The sequence below is a fragment of the Vipera berus genome (genome assembly GCF_964194415.1).
Source record: "Vipera berus genome assembly, chromosome: 1".
Taxonomy (NCBI): domain Eukaryota; kingdom Metazoa; phylum Chordata; class Lepidosauria; order Squamata; family Viperidae; genus Vipera; species Vipera berus.
In genome coordinates, this window is record NC_138202.1 from 179332741 (window position 1) to 179356908 (window position 24168).

Here is a 24168-nt window from a genome sequence, read left to right on the forward strand (position 1 = left end):
GGGCAGTTCCAAGAAACTAAGCCTGTGTTCAAAGACAAAGGATCCAACAAAATGACTGCTTTATGCCTATAATCTTGGCCTTGGGACTCTTACAATACACATCAAAACTTCCAAATCCCACCCCCTTTAATATTTTTCCTTTTGGGGTTTTGGAGCCAGTTGAAATGTCTGCTTGCATAAATAAAGCAACATTATTGTTTAGAGAGATAAGGCAGTATGAACTGGAAAAAGCAAGCTAGGTAAACATAAGAGCAGTTGTTTGGGGTCATAATCTGAATTCACCCAACTCAGTATCTAGACTCCAAAAGTGAACTGCAGGAGGAAATAATAGCTCATTTGGAGATACCAAGTATATCCTAATGAGTAGTATAATTTTGTGGCAAAAGACTCAATGTGTCTCCTTTTAAACCATTTCTGGTTCCAGATGTTGGTCATAAATTCCTTGCAAAAATAATTATGCCCAGCATTCTACTGTCAATTGATCATTGGTAGTCTAGATGGGTTAACTCTGTCTTCCTGCCCAATTAGACTAAGTCAGTCAAACTTGCCATGCCTCTCCTGGGCCAGGACACATCCCAGTCACGACGAAGGCGAAGCAAATGACGACAGTCCAACATGTTGGCTCCCATACCCCTGACACAGGACTTGACGGACACTAAGGGGTGGATGTGGATTCTCCATCATCATGCTGAGAAAAGGTGTTTAGGTAAGACAATGGCCCTTCTCCAGCATGATAGATGGAGAATCCATGAATGGGACATACCAAACCTGCCCTGTCCCTACGGGAGGGAATCAGTCTGGGCCTGTGTCCCACCCTGTGGCACTACCTGTTGCAGCACTCTCCAGCCAAATGAGACATCTGCGGAGGCAAACCTATCCATTTTATAATGCCTCACGAAAGGGGAAGACCACGTCACCACCCTACAAGTGTCCTCAATGGATGCCTGTGTCGCCCAAGCCGCAGAAGTTGCAGCACTATGAGTGAAGTGAGCAGTGATACACCTGGGAACTGACAGGAATGAGATTGCTACACCCCTGCAATACAAGCCCTGATCCACCTGCCTATAGTGGAGGCAGAAACCTTCCACCCCATAGTAGAGGGTTGAAAGGAAACAAAGAGGGCTTCTGACTTGTGAAAAGACACTGTCCACTTGATATAGTGGCGTAAAGCCCTGCGGAGGTCCAGAGTGTGCCATTGCCGTTCCAAGACATGAGATGGATGAGGACAAAAATTTGGCAAAATGACTTCCTGCACTCTATGAAACAAGGTATTGACCTTAGAAATAAAGGAGGGATCCAATCGAAGGACCACCCTGTCAGCATGAAAAATGCATAAGTCCTGTCTGACAGAAAGAGCTGCCAATTCAGAAATGTGTCTAGCCGATGTGACGGCTATCAAGAAGGCCACTTTAATTGTCAAGGACTGCAGAGTACAGGTCCTGATGGGTTCAAATGGAGGAGAGGTAAGGGCCTGCAAGACCTGTGACAAATCTCAAGAGGGATATCGGTGAACCACTGGAGGTTTGTTGTTGGTCGCTCCTTTGAGAAATCAGTGTACCATAGGATGTTGAGCCAATGCCTCTGAATTGCCCGATGTAAATACGGTGGAGAGAGCTGCTACTTGTCGGTGGATGGTATTGGGCGCCAAGCCCTTGTTGAGCCCCTCCAATAAATAGTCCAAGATCCTCGGGATAGTAATAGCCGAAAGATCTAACTGGTTCTTTGCACACCAACTACAGAAACTCTTCCAAGTGGAGTCATAGATCCTGTTTGTTGTAGGCCATCTGGAGGCCTGAATCATCATAATTACCTCCGATAAATAAGACTCATGTGTCAGGAGCCGCTGTTCAAGTGCCAGGCGGTCAACTGGACCCACTGGGGTTCTGGATGATGCAGAGCTCCCTGGCTGAGTGAAACACGATCTGGAGGAATCCTCCACGGGAGAGAGATTGACAGACTCATGAGGTTGGCAAACCACGGCCGTCTTGGCCAGTGAGGTGCAACAAGTATCACCTCTGCCCGCTCTTGCAGTAACTTGCAGATGACTGCCGGGATCAGAGGGAGAGGCAGAAAGGCATACAGCAAGCCCCCAGGCCAAGGGCTGCGGAGGGCATCTGTCCCCTCTACCCCCGGAGGGGGGAACCGGGAGAAAAACCTCGGAAGCTGGGAATTCTCTGGAGAAGCGAACAGATCCAGTACCGGCCAACCGACTTTGATATCTCCTCAAAGAGACCGGGATGCAGGCGCCATTCGAAGTGATCCACTGTCGACCTGCTGAGAAAGTCTGCCTGCTGATCTGCCTCTCCCGAGATGTGCTCGGCCCTGAGTGATAAGAGGTTGGTCTCTGCCAAAAAGCCCAACAGTTGGGCCTCGGCCATAAGGGACCTGGAACGGGTACCCCCTTGCCGGTTCACATGGGCTTTTGCCGCTATGTTGTCCATGAGGATCAGGACATGTTGTCTCACCACCCTGTTGTGGAAATGGCATAGGGCCAGATGTATGGCTCTGAGCTCCAACCAATTTATGTTGTGCTTCAGGTCGGACCAGGACCACCGGCCCTGAACCAACTGAGACCCTAGATGTGCCCCCCAGCCAAACAGGCTGGCGTCCGTAGTCAGGGTGATCCTGGAACAGAGAGCCCCTGGCTACCGCTGGCGAGGTCCACCACTGGAGGGAGTTTAGGGTCCGAGATGGAACCCTTACCCTTTGGTTGGAGGAGCTGGTGCCAAGTCTCTGAAACGGGAGCAAAAACCATTGCAGGTCCCTGGAATGTAGTCTGGCCCATGGGACTATTCCCATGCAGGAAACCAACTTCCCTAACAGTTGGGAAAGAACGGCCAGGGTGACTACACGCTCCCTCTGGACCTGAAGGACCAGGGCTCTGATGCTGTCTGACGTTCCTGAGATAGAACCTGCACAGTTCGATGTCTATGACCGTGCCCAAATGAAGAAGGCGGGTTGAGGGAACTGTCTGGCTCTTTTGAAAGTTCACCAAGAACCCGTGGTCCTGGAGAGTCTTGATAGACAAAGCCAGGTCCAATTGAGCCGCCTGGACTAATAAGAGACTGGATGAGAATGTCGTCCAGATAGCACCGGATGCGTACGGGGACGGACCTCAAATGCGCGGTCAGCACCGCCAAGATCTTGGTAAACACTCTTGGGGCCGATGAAAGGCCAAACAGTAAGGCTCTGTACTGGTAATGGTGAGTCTTGTAGCAAAACCTGAGGAACCTCCGGTGGGCGGGAAGGATGGGAATGTGGAGGTATGCATCCATGAGGTCGATGGACGTCAGGAAGTCTCCCCTCCTGATGCTGGCCAAGATGGACTGTAGTGTTTGCATCTTGAACTTCTTGTATGCGAGATGAGTGTTCAGACCCTATAGACTGAGTATTGCCCTCCATCCTCCAGATGTCTTCGGAACGACGAAGAGGATGGAATAGAACCCCCTTCCTAGCTGCCCATCCGGGACTGGTTCTATGGCCCTTATTTCTAAGAGGTGCTGAATATCCTCTGACATGAGAGCCTTCCTGACCGCATTTTTTGATAGCGGACAAGGAATGAAGCGCTCTGGGGGGACGGATATGAATTCTAGGGACAGACTGCTCCTGATAGTGTTGAGGACTCAAGCATCTGTGGTGGTGGTCTCCCATTTTTGAACAAACGTCAGTCTGTCACCAATTGGGGAGACTGCCCTGAAGTCATTTAGACTTTCTGAAGGGACGGCCCCCCTGTGCCTCAAAAGGGCTGCTTTGCTTGGAATTGCGACCTGGGTCTGTCTCTGGTCCCCGGTCGGTCGAATTGACGGTCAGACCTGGGAGGGGGAGGGCTGAGCAAACTCCGATCCTGACCCTGACTGGAAAAATTGTCTGTAGACGTACGGGGTAGGCCGTCTATCTGCCCGTCTAAGAAGATGAGACATCACTTTATGCTTGTCCTTGTTTTCCACCAAATAAGGTGTCAAGGCCTCCCCAAAAAGCTGACCAGCACGGTAAGGGGCAGCCGCCAAGCACCACTTGGATTTAACATCCGCTCACAAGTTTTGAGCCACAGGAGTCTGCGAGCTGTAACATTGGAGGCTATGGCCCTAGAAGAGAACCTGGCAGCATGTAGAGATGCGTCCGCCATGTACTCCCAAGAGCCACTAACTTGGCTAAGTCCTGGTGCATTCGGACTTCATCCAGGGGTACTCTGGTCTGAAGTTAGCGGAGCCAGAGAAGGGAGGTTCTGGCAAAGAAAGAGGTGAATGTGGCCGCCCTCACTGCCCATGCTGAGGCCTGGTGGGTCCTGTGGAAGTAAAGTTCAGATTTCCTGTCCTCTGCCTTCAAGGTCTCAGCCATATCACCAGACACCATGGAGGAGGAGAAGAGTGGAGTCAGAGGTTCATCCACAGAAGGAACCTCTAGCACTTCCGACAAGCCTGGGTCAACATTAAAGAGCTTCTTGTCCATCCCCCCTGGAGAGGGAAAAGTGCCAGGTGTTCCCCATTGCTTCTGTACCACGTTGAGGAAGAGAGGGGGACAGGGGACGTGACGCCCAGTGACCACATGTTCTGAAAATACCAGCCTTGTGTGTTGGCTGGTGGACGGACCAGGATGGGGAACCTGTTCAGGACCAATCTTAGCAGTATCGCTGGCCTTATGAAGCAGAAATTTAAAGAGCGCTGGATTGAATAGACCATCAAAGGGAGGAGGGTCCGTAGTAAGATCCTCATCCTCCAAGAGTGGCATTTCTATCGGGTCGTACTCAGAAAAAGATACTCCACTGCGAGGAGACCGGGTGGGAAAAACAGGGTCAGAATATTCTGGTGCTCCCAACTGGGGAGATAAGGTGGTGTCATTGAGGCCACTGATTCGGGTGCATACCTTTGTTGACCTTGTAAGGCCAATCCCTGGGCGACTGCCTGGGAAATCAGAGCCTGAAACTGCTCCGGCGACCACACTCTCTGCGCCTCTGAGGGCCGAAGACTGGCTGCTGTGGGCGTAAAGGTGGCCTCGGGCCTGGACTGCGTTGCTCTGGGGACTGGAGGTATCAGTCAGATACCTGGTCCCTGGGTAAAGGAAACCATCTCCTCTTGCTCAGCCCTGGGAAGATAAGGTTGGTCATCATCATCCCCCTCTGAGACCAGACCCTCTGGGAAGATGAGGAGCAAGCTGTGGCCCAAATACAGAGTCCTCTGCCAGAGGAGAAGAGACCTGTTCAGCGCCCATCATGCCCTGTTTCTAGGCCTTGGCAAACTGTCTTTCTAAGACCTGGTGCCTCCTGCTGGCCTCTTTCTCTGCCGCCTTGGAGGACCTTTTACCAGAGATGGCCTTGGCTTTGGCCTTGAGCTTTCCAGCAGCCTCCATTTTGGAGGACTTATGCTTTGATTGTGCAGGACTGGTAGGGTCACCGTGTGAAGCCTGAGGTGTAGTGTTGTCTGCCATCACAATTGGGAGATATCTCAGTGGAATGCTGAGAGGGATCTCAAACAGAGGAGCAGAGTACTGATCTGAGGCTGTGTGCTACTCCCAGGGATCAATAAGTAGTCTATGGCAATGATGGCTGCAGGACCAACTTAATGGACAACTGGCACACCTGCAAAGCTCCTGATGACCTTAAGACTAGTTGAAGCACCTTTGGAGCACAGGCCAAGTCTACTGTGGCGGCAAGATCACCTCAGTGATAACAGCCAGCTCACTAGTCCTAGTTGGTGGCGGCGAGGCCAAGAAGGGCACGGCCAGCACACTTCTTCTGTTGGAATGGACAATGAGACATCTAGGTTGAGGCCTAGAGCTACAGTTAAAGCCTCCTGTACTTGACCATCTACTTTGAAAGGTTTCGGGCAAGGCAAACAATGATTGTGCTACAGTCAGAAGGGAGCTGAACTCAGAACCCTCTGCAATGATAGGGAGAGGAGGAGCCTGAAAAGGACCCCTGCGACTGACCAGAGGCTCAGGGACCAACTTCCCTGAGCTGGAAGGCAAGGTAAGCCCCTTTGAAGTCTGTTTTTTTTTTGGGGGGGGGCTGAAATCTACCCCTCCCTTCTCAGAAGCTAGCAAAGAAGGCTACACACACCTTTTCAGAGTAAAAGCAATGTGATCGTGGCACCCAAAATGGTGGCTGCTACTGCTGGTAGTGAAAAAAGAAGCAACCTGTCCTTCCCCCTTAATTCTGAGAGAGGCAGTTCTGACAGTCTTCACGTGCCTCTGGTGCTATCGGCCCGCTTAAAAGGCAGCGGAGGCTTTCTGATGAAGAGCCTTCTCTTGGCCAGCTGCTGGTAAGCTGGAATTCAAAATGGCGGCTGCAACTAGAGTGCCGTGAAAGAACAGCCTGGGGCTTCTGAGAGAAAGAGAAGGAACTTCGATCCTGAGAAGAACTACAACGAATGCTATCTAATTGAGAAACCTTCCCCACAGACATGCAACAGTGAAACAGTCTGGGAGCCAAAATTACCACATCTATTCTGGGCACAGACTAAGTCATGACTGGGAAGTGTCCTGGCCCAGGAGAGGCATGGCAAGTTTGACTGACTTAGTCTAATTGGGCAGGAAGACAGTGTTAACCCATTCATGGATTCTCCACCTATCATGCTGGAGAATTGATCTGGACTAGGTTTGAATCAGAGAACCAATACTGACACCAAATCCAAACATTTTAAAACTCCTCATACCTCAATCCATTCATAGAGCAATCCAGGCCAAAGATACCACAATTACAGAAATGTATCACATGAAAGTATTGGATGGAGACAAACCCTCCCTTGAAATCCACTAAGAATAAATGTAAAAAAACCTATTTAATCTATTAATATCTTCCTGATATAAGCAACCATTTTAAATAAACAAACAGAATATTCACAGGATAATTATGGAATAAATGAGAAACCTTAAAAAGTTGTGAAATTTGGGTAATTTAAACATTTTGTTTACAATTCTAGGGTTTAGTAGGCCTAATTGGTGACTCCTGTGTTATACTATATTATATTCAGTAATCCTTCCAATTCTTTTAATATTTGAAATAATAAATCGCTTTGCAACAGTTTAGCCAAACCAAAATCAGAACTTTTGCAAAGTACACTATAATTTGATGTCTAAACTGACAAGTCATATTTTTGTTTTTTATATTGTTCTGATTTAGTTATTTATTATTACTATTTTGTTTTGTTTCTATTTGATACTGTATGTTGCCAAGAGTCTTTGGAGATTGGGTTTAAGTATTGCAAAATACATTCATTCTTACACTTACCTGCAAGAAAGATAATTTTGAATTTAATTTAATTTCCTTCTTCTCAGAGGAAGAGTAGAAGGGGGGGGGGGAATCACAAAAACTTTCCACTCCTAACATGTCTTCATGTGATGTATGTTCATGTGCATATGCCTTTGCGCAAAAACGGTTGGCCACAAAGAAGTATACTCACTGAATAATCAGAAACGGATTAGGAAAGAGTAGAAAAGGAAAGATGAGAAAACAAAACTGTGTAGAGAAGAGGCAACTGGAGAGGTAAAGAAAATAAAGAGAGAAAGAATGCCAGTCAACAGTTATCCAAAGTTCATAACCCTAAAGTTTTCCAACCCCGCCCCCATACAATCTTCTCTTAAATAGGCTATGATACTTGCAACCATTTTTAGTTCCATCTATTTCAATAGTGAATTCTTTTAAGTACACCCTGCCAGTTTATAATTTTTGAGTAAAGAAACATGATGGCTATAGGCACAGCTTTATCACTTCAGATCCTTAATAAGGTAGAAATTCATCTCTAGGAATTGTCCTTTATAAAGGTAGGACAATTGGCACTATCATCTAAGGCTGTCTTTTATAGAAAAATTGGAAAACTGACTCAGCAGTTTTGATGGAAGCAAAAAACAGCATAGCATTCAGGAAGTCCTATCATCCTAGCAAGAAGCGAAAAAAGAGAAGAGACTAGACAGCTCATGCCCCATTAGGTTATTGTTTTGGAGATATTCCATACCTAAACAGGGAAACAGAATAACAATTGCCAGAAAATATGCATGGAGCTCCTTCCTCCCTCTTCCTTCTACTTCCTTGTTCCTCCTTCCCTTCCTTTCCCAGAAGGCATGTGTCTGCTACTGGGTGCGGGAGGGAAGAAGGAATTGCAAGATTGTCTGGGAAACTGTCACAGAATGCTGAAAATGAAGATCACATAACTGTAGCCACAGCCCAGCAGTACTGAATAACACTGAAATAGCCACAACGTCCTGAAATTTCATTCCCTCAGGAGTCATGGCCCTGGATTTTGAATATATTTTGTAAATTAGTCCATTTCAGATACCTCTATTCAAAAACTGTTGCCCTGTGATTTGATGTTTTACCAAGTTATAGGTCATAACAAGAGTTTTAGTACAGATAGGAGCTAATTGCAAGACTATAACTTTTCATACCACAGCTACTATATATCAGGTCAAAGTAAGAGCACAGAATATAGGTTTTTTGACCAGGTGAATATTCAGATTGTAAATAAGCGAATAGTTAATTGACTGTGATTAACTAGAGTTAATCAAACTTTGTTCTATCAAAATACACAACTATCACCATGTTAGGCATATAGAAAGATTCTGAATTTCTAGATATTTCTAGATAGGATGGTATTTTAGTGCTTAGTGCTTATTAAGGATTTCTTAAGGATCTTACATGTTCAATGTGGACATCAGAAATTGGTTCAAATGTGATAAATATATAATGTAAAGGTAATACAGTTGAAAGAAAATTCCATTTTGATTACAATACCTAGTTTCAAATATCTGTTCAGCTGAGATAACTTTAATCAAAACATTCTTTCTCTGTGATACACGAAAATAGCACGAACAGTGATATATCCTACAAAGCTGTCCCTAAATAAAACTGATTGAAGTTGAATATGTTTCACACATATTCACTAAAGGAGATTGACTGATTGATTGATTGATTGATTGATTGATTGATTTATAATTAAACTGACAGCCTAGAATAAAAACAGCTATAACAGTAACAATAAAATGTGGCAGGCGCCCCATAAACATATTAATTCTAGAGCTGGGAACAGAGCCAGGATTTAAAAGGGCCTTCCAGAACCCCAGGAGTACAAGCATCTGGGAGCTGTTCCAGAGGGCAAGAGCTGCAATGGAGAAGGCATGCTTCCTCAGTCCCACAAGATGAAATTCAATTGAGAGGACCGTGTGGCAGAAAAAATGAAAATAGGCTGATCCTAAGTTAACCAGGTTCTAAGTCATGATCAGTAATAATCAGTAAAATCAGTAATAATGTAAAATTAACAGTAATACTTTATCTTTTAGTATGAGTAAATATAGGTGAGGGAATTTTTTTTGCAAAAGTAGGGGCAGCTGAAACGCTTATGTGATAAAATTATGACCCCTTTGATGAATATGGCTTGATCTACAGTGAATTATAATTCTTTGAACAGGCTGGCTGGGTAACAAACAACAAAACTAATAAAAATTTGGCTTTCATTTCTAAACTTAATTGCATTCCACCAAATAACCTATAGAATTATAAAGCATCTGTGACATAAACACCATCATCCCTCATTGATAGGATCTCTAGGAGCATTAATCTGTATAAAAGGAGAGAATTATATCAGAGATGCCTTCTATGCTCAAGGAATGTAATTTAACTTCCTCAAATAGTCAAACACAACCTCCCTAATGAAAACTTCCTATGTCAATTATTATTATTATTGTTATTGCTATTATTGTTGCTGTTATTATTACATTTATTTGCCGCCTATCTCACTATGAGGCTACTCAAAGCAGCTCATAACCATAAAAAAATGAAAATAAAAAGGAAGTTCAAACAAAAGTAAAATAATAGAATAAAACAAAATACGCTGTATGATTATTTGTATTCTCAGTAATCTGAGAAATTCTGACAAAATGTTACTAATATAGGAATTATAGAGCTATATGATTAGCATTTTCATTCTGTGATAGCAAATTCTCAAACTCCTTGACAATACATGGAACACAATGTTCCAACCCAACTTTTTATACCAAGCCTGTAATTCTTATCCTCTAAAGCTTCATTTCAGTATATGATAAATAATAAATAAAAGGCGTAAGTTTGGTTAAAGAAAGCCAAGCATCTAACACAAGTACCTGTGTGAGTCCTCTGGTGCGCTTTTAGGTGTGAGCTCTTTGTATATACTTTACGGCACCCATTAAACTGACAACGATGAACCCTCTTCTTGTTTTCTGGGGATGTATCAGCCCCTGACCCTCCTTGTTCACTGTCACTGAGCGCACACTTTGTTGTGTTAGCTGGTGTTATTACACCAACTTTTACTGAGCTGAGGGTGGATTTCTTGGTCACTAATTTCAGTGTAACTGTGCCATCAACTGCAGAGATAGTTTGTGAGGTTTTTCCAAGATGGCGACCAAGTTCAGGAGAGGAAGGAGGTGTTAGTGAGGTCACTGCATTGAGTTGGGCCTGGTTAACAGCAGCATAGCCCTCTGTAGAGGAGCTGGTAGGTTGCAGGCTGAGACAAGTCTCAGACAATAGTTTGTCCCTTGAGAGAATAATGTCCATGTTGGCATTTTTGTCACAGGTACTCATATCTACAGGTAATAACAGTGGGTCCAATGGCTGAATGCTGTCTTCTGTGCTTTGAGCAGAAGAGGCATGAAGAAAACAGTCCAGGTCCTCCCCGAAGCTTTCTGAGTTCTTCCTGGGTTCTGTCTGAAGGTAGCGTTCCAGCTCAAGGCATGTCTGTAGAAACAAAAGGGAGAAACAAGCTATCACTACACAGTCAGACCTGGTTGCAAGCACTGCCAAGAAGAAAAGAATATCTGAATAAAACAAGCTGCTATAGTAAGAGATAATAGAAAAGCAAATCAAAGTAACCATAAGACAAAAGAGGAAGAATGTGTCTGTAGCAAACATTTCAGAAATGAATTCTTCCATAGAATAAGAATACAATGGCTATTCAGCTCTGGTGTGTAGAATCTGGAAAACCAGGTACAAATCTATTGTGCAAAAATACTCAGATTGCGAAAAGGAAGGCAGTTGAAAGCACAGGTTGCTAGTTGCCTAGCAACTATAAGAAAAATCACTTGCAAATCAAGTGATTCACAAATATTACACAAGCACAACTTGAACTCTATTTGGTTAACTACTTTGGGTATTCATACTAGAGAGCAGTGTTATAAATGTTTCAAATGAATCAATAAATAGAACTCAGAACTGAAACATGACTATAGCACTGATAAAATCTGTAAGTTCCTAGACCTCTAAGGAATTAATTTTATGAGTAAGTCTATCCATGCAAAACATGCCAGTAATTCCATGATCTTGTATCAGCCATTTAAATCCAAGGTAGCCTAAAATTTTACAATGGGAGGTAGTTCATTCATTTCCTTTTCTCTTCCCAATGTACCAAAGAACAGTATTGTGGATTTTCTCACACATACCATAGATCACCTACGCAACTACACTATATCACTGAGAAATAGAGACTGCTTGTGGTTCTTTCCGATGGATAGAATCAGGAGACAATAAAATGCAGTGATGTCTGAGCTGTTGGCTAGAGGACTGCAAACATCTAGCCCAGGCAAGTAGGAGATTTAACTATCCATTTACATAGATTAGTCTTTCACACTTGTTTAATCAAAGCCAAATTATATATAATAGAAAATTCAGTTACATCATAGAATTTGTCATCTCCTAAACTGCCAGTGAATAAATAATAAGCATAATGTTATTGTTTTCTCCAAGCTTAAGTATACTTTCACGGAATTTCTTCTTGTCACAATAGAAATACCAATCACTCTGTATCATCTTGATTTACGCTCCTTAAAAGAGAAACCATGAGGCTCACACTATAAATACAAAGCCCATGAATCTTTGGCTAGCAAGATGGAAAAAAGATTTTCAAAGGACATTAAAACCAGCACAGGTCTTGTGAAGTCTCCAGATGATACAAGGCTGTGTTGGGTCAGCTAATATCCTGTGGAGAAGGCAGGAGGGAGCTGTCCCTGTAAGGCATTACTCCTTCTCTGATGACCACAGTGATCCTGACAGGCTTTAAGCCTTGTCATTAATTTTCCATAAAGAACCATTTCTGCAAGACCCCTTTTGGGCAAGGCCTGATGCTTTGAGAAACATGCAATTATTCTTGGATCCCACCCCCTGCAGTCTTTGCACCTGTGTCAGTTCAAGATACCAGCTGGTCAAGGCCTGCCTTCTGCCTCAGAAATAGAAAGGCACCTCATCAAACTCACCTCCTCTTAGAAGGGAAAGGGAGGGGGAAGGTGGCCCCAATCATGAAGAAGTATAAGTAAGCAAGCAAGCTTCCAATAGAAAAAAACTTACGTCCCTGCCCCCCCTCCCCCCCCCCCTCAGCCCAATCCCAATCTAGCAAGATTTCAGTCTGAACAACAGGGGGTAATGATGTTTAGTTTGAACAAACCACAAATTGCTCCCAGTAGCTTCTGGGCTACTGGCAGGATACAAAGAATGCTAGGTTTTTTTTTAAAAAATGAAATAATAAATTAAAAGTTACATATGTTCAAATACATTATATGAGACACCAGAATGCTAATTGAGAGAGAACAAAATACCAATGTCTTTTTAATCTTATGATTTCAAAATCCAAATTTCAATATTTTTCAGATTAGTAATAGAAATATATTACTGGGTAATAAACACTCTTGGACATCCCTAACATACAGGAATATATTTAAGTAGGAAGCTGAATAAATCTACCAAGTTCTTAAAAGTCATCTAAGTAATACCCAAATATACAATGTAATACACAATATCCAAATGTGCTATGCAATACAAATGTGATTATGTGATTATTATTTTTCTGTACAACACTCTGAATTTTATATTTCCCCATCCTGTCAGACAGGAATCCAGACAAAATATGTGTAATGCAGAAAAATAGAAACATGCATTGTGATAGCTTAAATTGGCCATCTTTAGGATGATGAAGCAGGATTCTTTTCAAACTGATCACAACCAAAGTCTGTGAACAATTACCTTTGAAGACTATAGAAGACCCCTGAACCTTCTGTGGATTACCCATTCTAGTCAATTGGGAGATAAAACAATTCTTAATTAGTTGAATCCAGCTACCTTCCATATCACTGAGCTGACTGGCACATTCTGAAATTGACTCTAAATAGTTACAATGAGAACATCTAAAAAAAACCAAACTGAAATGAAGGTAAGTGGATGTGTGTGTGTGTGAGTGTGTGTGTGTGTGTGTGAGAGAGAGAGAGAGAGAGAGAGATTCGCATTTCTAAAAACCACCCAATTTCTCAATAATTCCAGGCAAAATATAAATTGAAAATCAAAGAAACAAAACAACCAAAAAAGATTGTCATCCCAGTGAGCAGACATAAGAAAGCCTCATAAAAAGAGTCTGCACTCAAAGACTAAGGGAAGAAACAGGTTTTCAGGATTTATTTAAGAAAGTTGGGGCTATTCAAGTCTTAGGCAAATGGTTTTAGAGGACAGGTGCCATGACTGAAAAACCTACTTTCTGGGTCCCTTCAGTTTAATTGATGAGACTCGGAGCGTGACCACTTTCTCAGAACTTAGAGAAGAACTACTGAAGATAGGCAATTCTTCAGATAACAAGACTCTAGGACAAGGCCCCTAAACCAACACTTTGAATTCTACCTGGAAACCTACTGGTAACTAGGCAGTTCACAAAGCAGAAATGCCCATAACTGCTTGTGCCCCTGAATTCTGGATCAGGTGACCGAATGGTTTTCAAGGGCAGCCCCCAAACCGAGTGGAGTAATCATATACAGTGGATCTTCCTCTTTGTGTTAAATCAGTGGTACGAACTATGATATCATCTAATCCTTTTTTATATGCAAGTTCCAATATGCCTATTCAAAATCTCAGCTAGTCGATAAGCAATGTTACTCAATCTATTTACCACAGCTGATAGATCTAGTTGCTCGATTTTGGTTCCTTCAGATGTTAATGGCCTACATTTTCTAACATCTTCACTAGGCCAACTGAGGCTATTAGGAGTGGCAATTTAGCAATATCCGAGGTGCAATGCCTAAATTATTCCTGTACTAAATTATGGAGTGTGATGGAAAATTGCCTCTGTATCCGGTTCAGAGATTAAAATGTTAATTATTACATTAGTTCATTCAAAGTGAACTGGTGGTTATCTGTTACTTTTTCCGCATAATCTCTACTGTATTCAGTCTTACCTTTACTTGGTTTATAGCAACATCAAACATCATTAATATGCTTCTGTTTTGGAGAATTGGTTTTATGCAGTCAGAAACTCAGTTTGGTGGTTCAGTGCTTTAGACCCAACCTTATTAAATCAAAGCTGATTCTTAAAGAGTGGGGGGAGAGAAGTTCATACTAAATGCTATTGTATTCTCACAACAAAGGCACACAGCACAGCAGGAAACAGACACACATACAAACCTAAGGAGAAGGAAAAGAAGCGCTGTTATTAATACAAAAGTCAGTACTGAACAAAAGATCCCTTAAGATAAATAATGCAGCACAGCTGCTACAGTATAAAGAGAAATTGATAAATGTTATTCACTGCCAGCCACTATTTGAAGAGATGGAGAAGATGGTCCAATAAAGAGGAACGATAATTGGGCTTCTTAATTTCCTAGCCAAAAAAAAAAAGACCCTTAGCTATTCTGGAGTATATTAGAAATCTATCCAATTCATCTTCTCCATCAGGGATGCAGTATTGGAAGGATAATCTATTCCCACTCTCTGCTGATATAGGAAATCCACTCTTACTGTATTCGGTAGGTAAGCTATTCAACCTCTACTTAAAAACAGGGAAATAAGGGAAAATCCACCGCCTTCAAGGACATTGTTTTCCTCTATTAAAAGAATGTGTACCATCAGAAAATTCTTGGTTCTAATTTTTTTTACTGTAACTTGAATCTTTCACCTGAGATGTTTCTTCCTTTTAGATAAAAAAATATTTTCTACATAAACAAGCCTTTCAAATACTTTAAAGTAGTGCTTATTTCATCTATTAATCATATCCCCTCCAAGCTTTTTCAAGAAATTTCTTCTAAAGCTTTCTTGATTATATTAGAGCATCAGGCTTTCACATCTTTGTAACTCTCCCCTAGATGAATATGTTGTATTATGCTAGAACTAGACACAATACTCCAGCTGAGCAAATGTTGTACAACTGAGTACTACAACAGCTTCTCAACACTATATTATTTGATGTAGCCTTGGATACTTTAGTCTTTTTAGCTGCTGGAACATCCATTAATTCATATTTAGTTCTTAAAACCTCTGGGTCAGATTTGTATACACAGCTGTCAAGTCATCCTGCATTTGCACATTGATATTTCCTAGATCAATCTAGACCTGCCTTATCTCTGTGAAATTTGTTTTGCAAATTTTGCCCAATTCTGGAGCCATTAAAAGATGGTACCTGATGGATCAAAGCCTGAAGCCTAATATATCATATAATGTGTAAAAAGTACAGGTAGTTATCATTTGGTAACTGCCTCGTTCAGCAACTGTTTGCATTTAAAGTAGTGATGGAAAAAATAACTGTGACCAATCTTTGCACTTATGACCTTTGCTGGTCTGTAAAGCAAGGGAAAGCTGAAGTAAAATGGTAAGTACAGCCATGGTTTCACTTATCAAGTTGCCAGTCCTAATTGTGGTCACTAAATGAGGATTACCTGTACCTGAAAAGGGAAAAGAATGACAATATGCCCAATTGAGGGAAGAATCTTTCTGAGTCAGGACTTAAGATAAACTCAAGTTCAGGATGGAGGAAAACCAGATGACAAACTACTGATCTTGAAAAAATAATTAAATTTTACAACATTTGCAGAAACTAATAATATCAATTAGGATTATCCACTGAATTTATAGTGAACATTAAAATCACCATCAGAAAAAAACACAATGCAACAGAAATCAGTACTAAAAAAGAAACAATACAAATTAATCTCTCATCTCTTCCATGAATCATGGGGAATGGCTAGATCTACAAGTGTAAAGAGGTAAATGGCATTGGTCATGCTTTTGGAAGACCTCTAGCATGTGTGGGATGGTGGATGTGCATCCATTCTTGCTTTACATGACCTCTCGGTGGCTTTCAATACCATATTTTTTATTTTTATTTAGTTATTAAATATCCCATCTCCCCTATAAGGTGACTCTGGAGGTCTTGTTATGCTTCTTCTGGATCAACTCAGAGGAGGTTTCAGTTTTTGTGAAAGCCTCCCTAGAATGAGACGGAGCCAAATTATCTGTATTTTTGGAGACCATGATCTTGAAGTCAATACCCAAAGTTCTGAATAGGGTTCTTCACCCCAACAACTTCTGAAGGCATCTTTCCCAACAGGGGCTGCATCTTCTGTAATACTGTATTCCACAAATTGCAGCCCTGTAAGTTTGTCCAGCATTTCATCATCATCTACTCCATTTCCAGCACATCCCATCCATTAAGCCCATTCTGCTTTTAATTTGGGTTCCAAAGTGAAGCCTGAGTTTGAATGAAGCAGCCAGACAATAAGTTTCATTCAGAAAAAAGCTGAAGTCAAGAAAGTCCAGTTGCCTCATGAAAAAGTATTTTTGGGATAACTATGACCTGAATGACTGAGAATCTCCATAGACAATTAGCCAGAATGGACAAGTCTCAAATATATAAGTTGTTGTTGTTGTTAGTTGCAAAGTCGTGTCTGACCCATCACGACCCCATGGACAACGTTCCTCCAGGCCTTCCTGTCCTCTACTGTCTTCTGGAGTCCATTTAGGCTCACTCCTACTGCTTCAGTGACTCCGTCCAGCCACCTCATTCTCTGTCGTCCCCTTCTTCTATTGCCTTCAACCTTTCCCAGCATTAGGCTCTTCTCCAGTGAGTCCTGGAATATGAATACTTTTCTCCAGTCAGCTTCAGAGCAATATGGCCAGATTTCAGCATAACAACTGTGGCAAGAAATGTAAAATGGGGCAAAATTCACTTTACAAATGTCTCAGCAACAGAAATTTTGGGCTCCAATGCGGTCATACGGTGAGGACTACCTGTATACACACAGTTGCCAATATCAGTCATTTCCAATTGCTGCTAAACTACAGATCAAATTTTCTGAAGGGAGTATTTTTTCACATCAATTTGTTTGCTGATTCCATCTTCCCTGGAATCTCTGCAATCATCAGAGGATTTTGATATAGTTATCACTTAACATAAAAAAATGTTATGCTGAAATCTGGCCACATTGCTCTGAAGCTGACTGGAGAAAAGTATTCATATTCCACTTTATTTTTAAACACTCCTATTGTGAAGCAAAATCTGAATATAACCGTATCCTGACAGTACAATTATTATTAATGCACAGAGAACATCAAATGTGGAGAGGGTTCATATAGGCAGTCTTAAAAGATGTGATCCAAAAACCTCTGCTATCAATAAAGTGTCCACTTTCCATTAACATATTTTAAAGGTAGATGTTAAATGGATTCTTGATTTCTATTCAGTTAGTAGCAATTTTAACTTTTAAATGAGGTAAGAATCATACTTTTCACCTATGTATTTGCTAAGTTGAAATTCTTGTATAGTTATCAATATATTTATTTTAAGTGGAGGACAGAGCAATTTTTCTTTACACAGGATTGACTCATTTTTTTTGTCCCCTTGTGCAAAGATTTCTTGTTACATTCTGCCAAACAAAGAACTGGGAGAAGTTATTCAGAGAGAAAATCCATCATCCTCATACAGCTAGAAGCTCAACAGAAATAGCTTCTATTATCAGCACAGCATTCATTTATGTTTTAACAACACTATTTCTATTTAGCTTTTCAATTATCTTAATAAGACATTCAATGTAAGACTCCAGGAAATTCTCACATCTTAAAAATTTACAATTTACCCATTACAGAAGATTTTACTGAAGTGTTAACTATAATTTGTAATACAAAGCTCCTGAAAAACAAATGTTTCCATATGATTTGGTAGCCATACACAGGCTTATAAAACAATTGCCTAATGGTTTTGTTTTGCTTGGATAAAGTTTTTATATCATCAACCTCATGGCTTTTTCACATCTCATAAGTTCCATTTTATCACAACTTTCTTCTCAGTTGAGACAATTAGTAAATCTAACCCAAAGTTCACTTAGATGAAGTTTCTAGGAAGCTTTTATCATGAACGTGACATTTGTATCTTAAATATCCCTAGGAACTGCCCAATACCATTCTTCCACTGCAAATGTGCAGAGTTTGAAGTTGCTTGTCAGAAAGCCACCAACTGTAATCTTGTAATCACCCCAAAATTAAAATTACTAATAATATCCCAAAATTAAAACTACAAATAATAAAAGAGAGGAACTTATAGAGGAAAAACAGGAGAAGAATGCAAGTGTATGCTTTGATTTAGCTCTTTGTAGATCACCTTTCCCCAATCTGGTGCCCTCTAGACATATTGAGGTAACAGCATTGTGACTGGCTGGGAATTTTGAGAGTCACAGACCACATGCCTTTAAAGAGTGTTAACTGTGAAAAAGGCTGACATAAACATTAACATATTTTTTTAAATTTCTGGGTGTGAAATATGAAGAGAGACATGGCATCTAAATAGGTTTGGACATTACACTTGACCTTTCTCTTAAGTAACCACATTTTCTTCCTCAACACTTGTCTAACTTTCGCCAGCGTGACTGAGAAACAGATGCAGAAAATGGAAAAAAGCTAAGACTCTTTTGCTCTTGTATCCAGCATGAGGATGCAGGCCTTAAGCACCTTGGAGAGCTGCAAATTTATATTCTTAATTTTGTATTGCGTCTTTACCTTTGGGGTAACCAACAGGTGTCATGGTTTCAAATGCTTAAAGATACTAAGATGGAGAAAATAAATAAATTGCAGATATCTAACTACTGCAGACAGATTTAATAACTGCCTGGAATTCTCAGTTTATCAAGCATTTTATGTATCTCAAGACTGTTCCCAAACCCTCATCTGGTGCATCCCTTAAAAATTCCATCTGAAAAGTAATGGAAATTACATTGTTTCTGCAGGATTCATACAGTATGGTTATATACCTAAAATTCTATAAGAGCAGGGAATGGAGGATTAACCATTTTCTTTTTTTAATATAGAAAAGTATACATGGGACAAAAAATGTTCCAGAAAATACACTAAATCCTTGGATTTTTTTTAAAAAAAATTAACTGCAAATGTAACATGTTGGAATTAACTTTTTTCTAAAGTTGATCCAAATATATTTCTATTTCTAAAACCAAAATGGAAATCAAAATTCTTTCAATAAACCTAAGGCTTTCTGCTTTGGGAAACTAGTCAAGGAGAGAAGCAACCTAGAACTAAGGAGAAACTTCCTGACACTTAGAACAATTAACCAGTGGAACAACCTGCCTCCAGAAGTGGTGAATGCTCCAACACTGGAAGTTTTTAAGAAGAGACTGGACAGCCATTTGCCTGAAATGGTATAGGGTTTCCTGCCTGAGCAGGGGGTTGGACTAGATGACCTCAAAGGTCTCTTCCAACTTCTTCTTCTTCTTATTATTATTATTATTATTATTATTATTATTATTATCATCATCATCATCATCATCATCATCATCATCATCATCATCATCATCATCATCAATGTTCTTGATGATGTCTACGTTCCCCCAAAAGTAGTATATAGTTATCTAGGCAGGGGGAAATCAACCAACCAACCAATTCCCCAATAAAAGCAGTTTTCTGTAATTATTTGGCTTTGCTTTAACATAACCACCCAAATGGGTCTTGAGGCAATACTATATTTCAGCAACCTTCCTTCTCTATTTAAACAAAATTTCCATATTGTAGAAACCCAAATATGTGTTCATGGAGGCAAGCAAAAGACAAAATACATAAACAAGCATTCTCAACAGCCCTCTTGCTCATTTACCCCACTATCCCTATTTTTCAGCTTTACATTTCAGAGCCTAATAGTCCATTTTAAGGCAATAGCTTTTGTCAGTAATAGCACAAACATTTGTTCTTATGAGAAATGCTGCAGAACACATTAATTATGCAGGTAGAGTATATGGAACCTCTATCTGCAAATTCTCAGATCATCCTGCACAGTAATATGACCCAGGGCATGTTCATCCAACCCATGGTAACAATTATCTATAGCTTACCACAACCACCATGTGGCTGGTAGTCGTACTTACCTTGTTTTGGGAATGAAGACTACAGCTACAGTGGAATGAAGCCAAGGCACTCAAATGGGTAAAGGCAGAGATTTCCCAAGCTTTTTCTCCTTTGATTTTAGGAAAAGCTGAGGATTGTTTTTGGGTTTTTTTTAATTCCAAGCAATCTCGCTTTGGAGCTTACACTATAGAAAAAATTGGTTATTGCACTTTTGAAATATGAGTGATAAGACGGTTCTGGAAGCGATTACAAGGAATAGTGGGGTCTCATGCAAATCTGAAGTCCCAATGCACTCCAGTCTTAATCTGTTGTAGGAAGCGGGCTTTAATTATAACTAAACTAGCTTCGACATTGGCTTAAATATACAAACCTACAATAGGAATAGTATCACATTAAAAGATTTGTCCATAACTATTTTTCCCTTCCGTCTTGCAGATAAAGAGATCTGCTAAACAGTGTTATGCTCAACAGCTTTAAAATAAAGTATCTTGAACATTCTCTTACCCAATTTTTCTTGTCTTTGTAAGAAGCTCAGTTTGTCCTTTGCAAGGCTACATTTATTCACACTCTTGAACCAGAAAGCACCCACCAACTACCTTCTTGAGATGCTTCATAAGAATGCAAATCATATTATAAATTTTAGAAGATAAACACCAATGAAATAGAGACAGTTTATTTAGGAGCCTCTATTCTACTGTCCTTCCATCCAGATCCTCCCCACCGGCATAAGCAAACCGATCGTTCTATTAGTATTATAAAAATACAGGTAACATATGATATTTGAGCAAAAAAAATTTCTAGCAGCAGCTGTATAAATGGAAAATATTAAAGTCATTACAATGCAGGAAACAATAAAAAGCAAAGACAACAGCAAGATCTTTAAAAATCACAAAAAAGGTAACTAAAATTAACCTTTTAAAGTCCGGGCAACATGAAAAGATGCCTGCCAGGCATCAACAGGATAACTGTTTGGGTTCCAGTTTCCTCAGGAAACTTTCTCCAACTGGAACATATCCATATTAAACAACCCCTCCTTTTCTCCTGCCTTGTCTCATCGGATGGAGTTTATCTGCAGGAGGCCATCTGCTGAAGATATTAAGCTATTGGATGTGCTGAAAGACAGGTAAATCCCCCATTCCTTACATTATAAATGGTGCTTAAGGTCATAAACAGTACTTGAATTGAACTTGGAGCCAGTCCATTGGCTCCCAACTGAATGTGATGGGAATGTTTAGTTCCAGCTAGCAATCTAGCAACTACACCCTAAATTAATTGCATTCCAAGCTATTGATTAGATACTATTTTATTCTGTAGAAAAAAGAAGGATTCAGATGTAATTCATAACTTCACTTTCAACTAACTGCTGTCTATGGTTTATATTCTAACTTGGCAACTCCAAGCATGGCTGGCTGAGGAATTCTGGGAGTTGAGGTTCACAAGTCTTAAAAGTTGCCAGTTTGGACAGCCCTGTTCCAAATTACTGAAGCAAATAGGTTATCTCACTGCAGCACTTAGTGTATATAAATTGTATATAATACACAAAGCCATAATGCTTTCACATATTAATTGCTCAATATGTTGCAGTTGCTAAATATTTTTTCCTTAATGCTTCTATACAGGTGTTTCTGAAATATTTAGTTCAAAGCAAATAATAATAATAATCAGTAACCAAGGGATTTTATGAAGAAGGGTCAAGAGTATCAGAAAAATTATTAATTCATGTCAGTTTGCACCTCAGCCCCCCCCACCCACCCAAATCCATGCAGTCAAATAATTATTTAAAAATCAAAGCTTGTGACTGGAACCACCAGTTAAGAATCCTTTCAGACACCATCAGTTGTTTTCATTATCATTGGAAAAGCATGTTAAAGATTAGGTAGTGGTAAAGATAAACCCAAGGTGAAAGCAAGATTCCTCTTATGTATACCTGCCATCAAATATGGGTGCCTCTAAGACAGAAATCCTCAAAGAACATGTGCTCCATAGAGAAAATGCTGTACTGCTAGTTATGGGTAATTAGATTCCAGGAATGTTAGCAACAATCAATAGAAAGGACAGGAGCTTCCATAGCAACCATTTCTTACAGCTGAACTTCCCTACGTAGCTCCTGCAGACACCTCCCTTGGTGATCCTCAGACTCCATTTTTTAAAGCATTCTTTAATCAATAAATAAAATAAATGGAAAATTAACAAAACAAAGGGCTATCTTTTAGCATTACCCTTATTTCAGGAATTTGTCTGAACTCATGGAACTGAAGAGGATAGCCCAATGTTTCATTTGGTAGCTTAGCCACTTGTTCCAAAAATGAAAACTGAAGGTGAAGAAAGTATATTTTGGGGGGAAACAGGATGGCAAGGACAACTTATGAAAAATGGACATTTTGTGACTAGCCTTGGTCTTTATGGCAGCCATTCTGTGACAGCAACTAAAATGTCTTCATAATATTTCAAATGTGTGCATTGGTCAAAAAGAATGGGAAGTCTTGATGTAACCTTGCACTAAAATCAAAGGGGAAACTCTGTTGACAAATAAGATAACTAAAGAAAGAAATAGCATATATTAAAGATTACTTCAGTGACATGCAACTAAGTCAGTATATAGACCTAAAATGAATTCCTGTATTTACTTACCTACAATTTAGTGAGGCATACTTTAAGTTTATTATGTTTGTTTGTATATTAGTTTCTCATTTTGAAAAGTGTTGTAACTTGTTGTTAGTAGACCACAGTCACTGTGGCAACATGGGAGGTCATATGAATCTACTGTAAATAAATAAACAGGACTGCACAATGAAAGCTACACCTACCTTTTTCCAAAAGAAAGGGGCCATTGGGCATTGGAAGGGTATAAATTAAATTGTCAGTACTATCTGTTGGATATATTGTAAATCTATATAATGTGAGGAGTTTCAGCGTCAATATATTCAGCTGGGTCAATCCTACAGAAGAATGTTGGTCCACATGTCATTGTGGTATCTATCATACCAAGCATATTTTGATTAGAGAAAGTTCTTGTATTAAGCAATCCATCTGAGACATTATACAATGAACATAAAGATTAGATCTGTTAAGGAAGATTATAGATAATAGATAAAATACAGAAGCAGAATGCTAAAATAAAGCAAACACAATGCTTAATATTTTCCCAAGTCTCACATGTTGTAAAAGATAAACATTTTTCCTCCCCTCCCAAAAAAGATAATTTGTAGGGTTTATTAGAGAATCTTATAGTATCTTAAAAGCTTATTCCCTACTGCTGATACTGCTGTTTTTGTGGAAAGCACTAGAGAAAGTGTACGCATCTTTTGGTGCAATGCCAGAGTGTGGTTGGTATTTTACAAGCATCTTGTAAATTTTATTAGAATAGCCTTCATTAATAGACTATGACTTTATATTTAAAGAACAATTCTAGTAGAATTTTCCAATAATAATTCTTTGACAAACTACAGGGAGGCCATCATTCACACCACATTGATCATGAAATGAATGCTGTGACATAAGTGGAAGGAAGGGTGTATATATTATATAAGCCCAGATAATTAGATGCAGCTTGTAGACCTGATAGTAAATTAAAGAAATAAGGAAAAATAACAAATTTGAATAAAATCCAGCCTGCCTTTCTGTATTATTACAGAATTATGTATTATGTAGTTTTCCATAGTGAAATGGGAAATGTTAGGTCTTTTTACCATTTATGTCACAATTTAATGATGTATTTCAGTATGAATATCTTTGACTTGAGCCTCTGAATTTTACATAATTATGTAAGCCTTTGAAGACTTCAATTAAAATTATATTAAAATATTTATACAGTAGCTAAATCTATTTTTAGTAACTTTCAATGTATACGTTTTCCCGTAAACTAATAGCAATCATTAGATGAATTAGGTAAATTTATTTTCCTGTATCTTTCAACAAATAAAAGATTTCTATTAAGGTAAGCTAAATAATATTCATTATGGTCATTTTTACTATTTGGCTGGTTGAAAAAAATCTCAGCTTCCAGCAGAAATAGTATAGGTAAACTTCTATAACTTTCCAATAATTTTAATTATGATACA

General features: G+C 40.0%; 1 protein-coding gene across 1 annotated transcript in view; it reads right to left on the bottom strand.

Moving 5' to 3' along the window:
- The window catches only part of KLF7 (KLF transcription factor 7), an 87393-nt gene that overhangs the window by 42507 nt on the left and 20718 nt on the right, over positions 1-24168 (bottom strand). The window contains exon 3 of the mRNA XM_081329911.1: positions 10090-10699. Within this exon, the coding sequence (XP_081186037.1) occupies positions 10090-10699 (610 nt within the window). The remainder of the gene's footprint in view (positions 1-10089; positions 10700-24168) is intronic.